The sequence below is a fragment of the Monopterus albus genome, unplaced genomic scaffold (genome assembly GCF_001952655.1).
Source record: "Monopterus albus unplaced genomic scaffold, M_albus_1.0 scaffold210.1, whole genome shotgun sequence".
Classification (NCBI taxonomy): Eukaryota; Metazoa; Chordata; class Actinopteri; order Synbranchiformes; family Synbranchidae; genus Monopterus; species Monopterus albus.
In genome coordinates this window covers 237,894-243,637 of record NW_018128090.1, presented here as the reverse complement: position 1 = coordinate 243,637, position 5,744 = coordinate 237,894, and the positions used below count along the sequence as shown (strand labels likewise).

General features: G+C 41.4%; 1 protein-coding gene across 1 annotated transcript in view; it reads right to left on the bottom strand.

The window, feature by feature from the left end:
• Positions 1-443: 443 nt before the first annotated feature.
• mesd (mesoderm development LRP chaperone) overlaps positions 444-5,744 on the bottom strand; it is a 17,492-nt gene continuing 12,191 nt past the window's right edge. The window contains exons 2-3 of the mRNA XM_020618872.1: positions 2,852-3,084; positions 444-1,243 (exon numbers count right to left, since the gene is read on the bottom strand). Coding sequence (XP_020474528.1) covers positions 979-1,243; positions 2,852-3,084 — 498 coding nt within the window. The 3' untranslated portion in view covers positions 444-978. The remainder of the gene's footprint in view (positions 1,244-2,851; positions 3,085-5,744) is intronic.

The following is a 5,744-nucleotide window of genomic DNA, read 5'->3' as shown; positions in this document are numbered from 1 at the left end:
ATTCAATCGAACTAAACGCTGTAGGTGTGAAGGAACCCCAAGACAACAAGAGAGCATCCTTCACAGAAGTCTTATGAATCAACATGCCTCTTTATCAGAAACTAGTTGGTAATTGGACGCCTCAGATGAAGGACATGAGGAAAGGACACCTCACTTTGTTAATACTGTGTTTCTTTAGTCCTTTCTCCTTGTACCTTTTTCTTGCATCTTACGTGGGGAGGACTAAGGTGTAAGGAAAAGACGCAAGTGAGGGAAACATGGACCCATACAAAAGACCTGGGAAGCAGTCAGTGTCTGTGCTACACACTGAAGACCAGCAGAATAATAAGTACTATGTCCTCAGACTGGCACTACAGAAGACATGTAATTCAAGCCCAAAAGTGAAAGATTGCATAAAAATGTTTATTTTCAAATTCAGTAAAAAAAAATCAAACAGAAAATTATTTTTTTAATGAAATCTTGAATGTGAACATAGTCTAACACAGTTTGATGAATGACTCCATCTCTACAGCTAGCAGGAAAACCACCTCCTGACATGGCGCTTGTCACAAAAACAAAAAGAAAGGTTTAATAATGCTTTCCTTGAGTACCGTTCAAATAACACATTATGCACATGTATTAACATTTGGTGACAATCTAATAGACAATAATTAAACCAGAGAACACTGACATTAAACAAACTTCAAAGAGCCTGTTACCACTTTGTGACAAAGAATGATGATCTCAACAATGCACTTGCTGCTGCAACATTTTCCACTGAGGGACAGGTGGAGAGTAGAAGTAAATCTCTGAGTAATGATTCCAGCTTTGCAGGATAATTTATTAGTTCACCCATCCTACTGACTGTAAACCACAGCAACTTCATGTGGTCCTGCAGCCCTTCATCAGTTTACTACTTACAGACTGCTCGTAAGAGTAAGCATGAATAATGTTAGTAAGATGGGGCTGCGACTCCGCAGCTTCCTCATCATTATTCAATTATAGCTCCTGTTTCAGATTGCTTGCGCTGTTCCTCTCCAAGTCGGGCTTCTGGTGCTCTGTTTTCTTATTACTCTTCTTGGCTTTGGCTTCATTCTGCTGCTTATACTTGGTGTCGTCCTTCTTGGCGGCCTTCCCGGGGAACACCTGTCCTTCCACAGTGACATCAACACAGCGTGCCTGGGCCACAAGGAAGTCTTTGACCTCCCAGGCCAGACTGCCATCACGCAGCATAAAGATCACCCTGTTGGAACCCACCACGAACCTGCAGGACAGGTGGATCACACCAAATACTGTTCATTACTACAGACTACCTTCCTTTGTAATAAACTGCAATTAATAAAAAATAAACTGCTATAAACAATGTCCCATCAAAGCTATACACAGTGGCTTGAGAAAGTATTCCTTCAATTTCAAAATCATTTTATTGTCTTGTAGATTAAATTTGAAATAAATGAGTGGAACATGGTAAACTGTTTTTTGTCATGGCAGTCACAGGTAAACAGACTTGTAATGACAGGTGTACTCACTGAGTCTGTACTTTGTGGCCTGTACTTTAAATGTAGTCTTAACTGGTTTGTTTTTAATTACACAGTAGATGAAATACCCTTCACTTCAATTTAGAATACACTTATTATAAGACGGCATAATTCTGAATCATTTAACATTTGTAAATGTCAAAATGTTGTACAATTCAGTTAAATTTAGTCTAATTTTAACAGACCATAGATATCTTTTGCCAGAAAAAAGGACTCTCCAACAAGAAACCAAGTTACTGTATGTCTAATGCATGTCTGGTGAGCTATGCCAATGTGGCAGCTGTCTGCACTAAGCCACTGCTCTAGCTATATAGGTACTTTATACATAAGTTTGCTGTGTAAAAAAACATTAAAATTACAATTTTCAAATATTTTTGGTGTAGAAACCTGCTCCAAAACTTCGGAGACTCCTATGACTCAGACCCATCGAGCAGCGCTGGCAGCAGTGCAGAAATATTCTTTTCCGAAAGGTTTTGAGCAGGACTGACCTCTCTAACAATAAGAGGTGTTCGGTTTTGTTGCATTTCCATTTATTGTAATCTCATAAAGACAAATATCTGAAGAGCTGGGCAGAGTGTGGCAGGTCGTAGTAAAGCAGAGTGGAGCAGTGAGAGGGAGTGCTGGGTGGAGCAGAGTGGACTGATTTGGAGCTTCATGCTAGTACTAACTTAAGTTACATATTGTAGCTTTAAGTCAAACTTTTAAAGAAATATTGTTTCTTGTGAGGAACCTTATACTTAACCTGCCATTTGGTTGAAATAAACATCGCCTAACAAGTTATAAAGACAAAAAAAATCTATTTGCCATTAAGCCCTCATTTGGTAATGAATTTGATGATATGATAACAGGTGTTTGTACATTATCAAAACATCAAAGTTACATACTTGGAACACAGCTCAACAAACCCCATCTGCTGATGAAGACCTTGCAATGTAACTGAAAGCTCTAGACAAAAGCTAGTAAGTGGACCTTGGTCATGTACATATAACCTTCCTAGGATGTTGATGGGACTGAATTTACTGTATGAAGTGAGCTAGATGTGCCGGTGCTCTGGCTCCAGTTTTTAACAACTGCTATAATTTTAACAAACCACCAGATGATACTGTGCTGTGTTTGATGCACAAATAGGAATACATCCCTAAAAGTAGAATTTCATCAGGCTTTGTTCAAGTGCAACAACCAACTTTAGTTCTAATAGCAGTAGTAAAATTATGAGTTGATTAATCTGGATAATCCACCAGACAGATAAATAACTGTAGGTGAAAGTGAATAAATAAAACTACCCTGTTGAGAAGCAGGAAAACAAAGAAAATGAATTCATTAATACTAAGCACCTTTGAACATCATAGTTGGCATTGAAGAGGCTGCCCTGCCACAGGCCTGTGATCTCCTCTGTCTCTTTCTCAGTGGGATCTCCTGACACTGTAGCAAAAACCATCAGAGTCCTGCCCTTCTTGGACATCTTGAGTAACTCCTCTGGCTTAGAGGTGTCCACCCTGGAGAAATCAATGGGTGGAGGAGGTCTCCTGTGCTCTGGGAGATCACCTTCCTCAATGTCATCATCTTTCTGTGAAAAAAGAGAAGAAAATGATGTACAGTGCATCATGAGAGATTAGGGTGGCTAGGACAAGATGAACCACTAGAATATATTAGTGTACATCTCTTCCTGTCCTACTCTTCATGTGGCTCGACATGCTAAGCCAAACACCATTCTAACTACTGTGGAACATTTACCAAAGGTGAGACCTCAGGAAGTGCTTCGCACTTTTTCTGTGGCATTCTACACCTTACCATAAATACTATACTGCAGCAAGACACTTACTGTTTACTGCACATGAATACAATTAATTTTATGCTAGGCTACTAACTGCTACCTTAATACATTTCAGAAGCAAATATTGCACTTTGTACTCAATTGCATTTATCTTAATATGAACTGTGTCATCCTTGTTCCTACGTGGGTTCTCTCTGGGTGCTTCGGCTTCCTCTCAGTCCAAAGATGTGTGGCTTAGGTTGACTGGTGACTAAATTGCCCCTAGGATTGAGTGCGAGTGTGTCTGGTTGTCTGTCTCTAAGCATCACTGTGATTAGAGAAAAAATGTATCAGATTATTCCCACAACTCTCACAGACATGTCATCAAGTCCAATGGCTTTAGAAACATCTGTCAGACTTTATTTATAAACTGAACAAAATTATAAATGCAACACTTTTGTGTTTGCCCCCATTTTCTAGCTGAACTCAAAGATCTACGACTTGTTCTATCTACACAAAAGGTCTATTTCTCCCAAATATTGTTCACAAATCTGTCTAAATCTGTGTTAGTGAGCACTTCTCCTTTGCTGAGATAATCCATCCACCTCACAGGTGTGGCATATCAAGATGCTGATTAGACAGCATGATAATTGCACAGGTGTGCCTTAGGCTGGCCACAATAAAAGGCCACTCTAAGATGTGCAGTTTTATCTCAGAGCACAGTGCCACAGATGTCGCAAGTTTTGAGGGAGCTTGCAATTGGCATGCTGACTGCAGGAATGTCCATCAGAGCTGTTTCCCGTAAATTGAATGTTCATTTCTCTACCGTAAGCCGTCTCCAAAGGCGTATCAGATAATTTGGCAGTACATACAACCGTCCTCACAACCGCAGACCACGTGTAACCACACCAGCCCAGGACCTCCACATCCAGAATCTTCACCTCCAAGATTGTCTGAGACCAGCCACCTGGACAGCTTCTGCAACAATCGGTTTGCATAATCAAAGATTTTCTGCACAAACTGTCAGAAACTGTCTCAGGGAAGCTCATCTGCATGCTCGTCATCCTTATCGGGGTCTCGACCTGACTGCAGTGCGTCATTGTAACCGACTTGAGTGGGCAAATGCTCACATTCGATGGCATCTGGCACTTTGGAGAGGTGCTCTCTTAACGGATGAATCCCGGTTTTCACTGTACGGGGCAGATGGCAGACAGCGTGAATAGCATCATGTGGGTGAGCAGTTTGCTGATGTCAACGTTGTGGATCGAGTGGCCCATGGTGGCGGTGGGGTTATGGCATGGGTAGGTCGTATGTTATGGACAACGAACACAGGTGCATTTTATTGATGGCATTTTGAATGCACAGATACCGTGATGAGATCCTGAGGCCCATTGTTGTGCCATTCATCCACGACCATCACCTCATGTTGCAACATGATAATGCACGGCCCCATGTTCTGCTCTGCTACACATGCTGCTCCCATGCAACATACATTGTTATATTCTTATATATTTTTTATTATATTGCTGCATCTGTTGCTGCTTAAAGTGCCTTAGATTTTGTGTTATTTATCTACTTTATATTTCATTTGTACTTTTGTGGCATTCATGTGGACAGCAAAGTAAGAATTTCATTGTACAGGGAAACACGTTTCCTAACTGTGCATATGACAAAATAAACACTCCCATGTTGCAAGGATCTGTACACAATTCCTGGAAGCTGAAAACATCCCAGTTCTTGCATGGCCAGCATACTCACCGGACATGTCACCCATTGAGCATGTTTGGGATGCTCTGGATCGGCATATAGCATGTGCCAGTTCCTGCCAATATCCAGAAACCTCGCACAGCCATTGAAGAGGAGTGGACCAACATTCCAGAGGCCACAATCAACAACCTGATCAACTCTAGGTGAAGAAGATGTGCTGCACTGTGTGAGGCAATTGGTTCGTCACACCAGATACTGACTGGTTTTCGGACCCCCCCCAATACAGTAAAACTGCACATTTTAGAGTGGCCTTTTATTGTAGCCAGCCTAAGGCACACTTGTGCAATAATCATGCTGTCTAATCAGCATCTTGATATGCCACACCTGTGAGGTGGATGGATTATCTCAGCAAAGGAGAAGTGCTCACTAACAGAGATTTAGACAGATTTGTGAACAATATTTGAAAGAAATAGGCCTTTTGTGTGCATAGAACAAGTCGTAGATCTTTGAGATCAGCTCATGAAAACTTGGGGCAAACACAAAAGTGTTGCGTTTATAATTTTGTTCAGTGTACTTAGACTGCTTCTCTCCCATAGATGTCTCTGAGTTGACCTCAACAATTGCTTCATCTAAATCATCATGTCTCCTAGACCCCATCCTGACCAGGCTGCTCAAAGACATCCATCCATCCATTTTCTTCCGCTTATCTGGGACCGGGTCGCGGGGGCAGCAGTCTAAGCAAAGATGCCCAGACTTCCCTCTCTCCA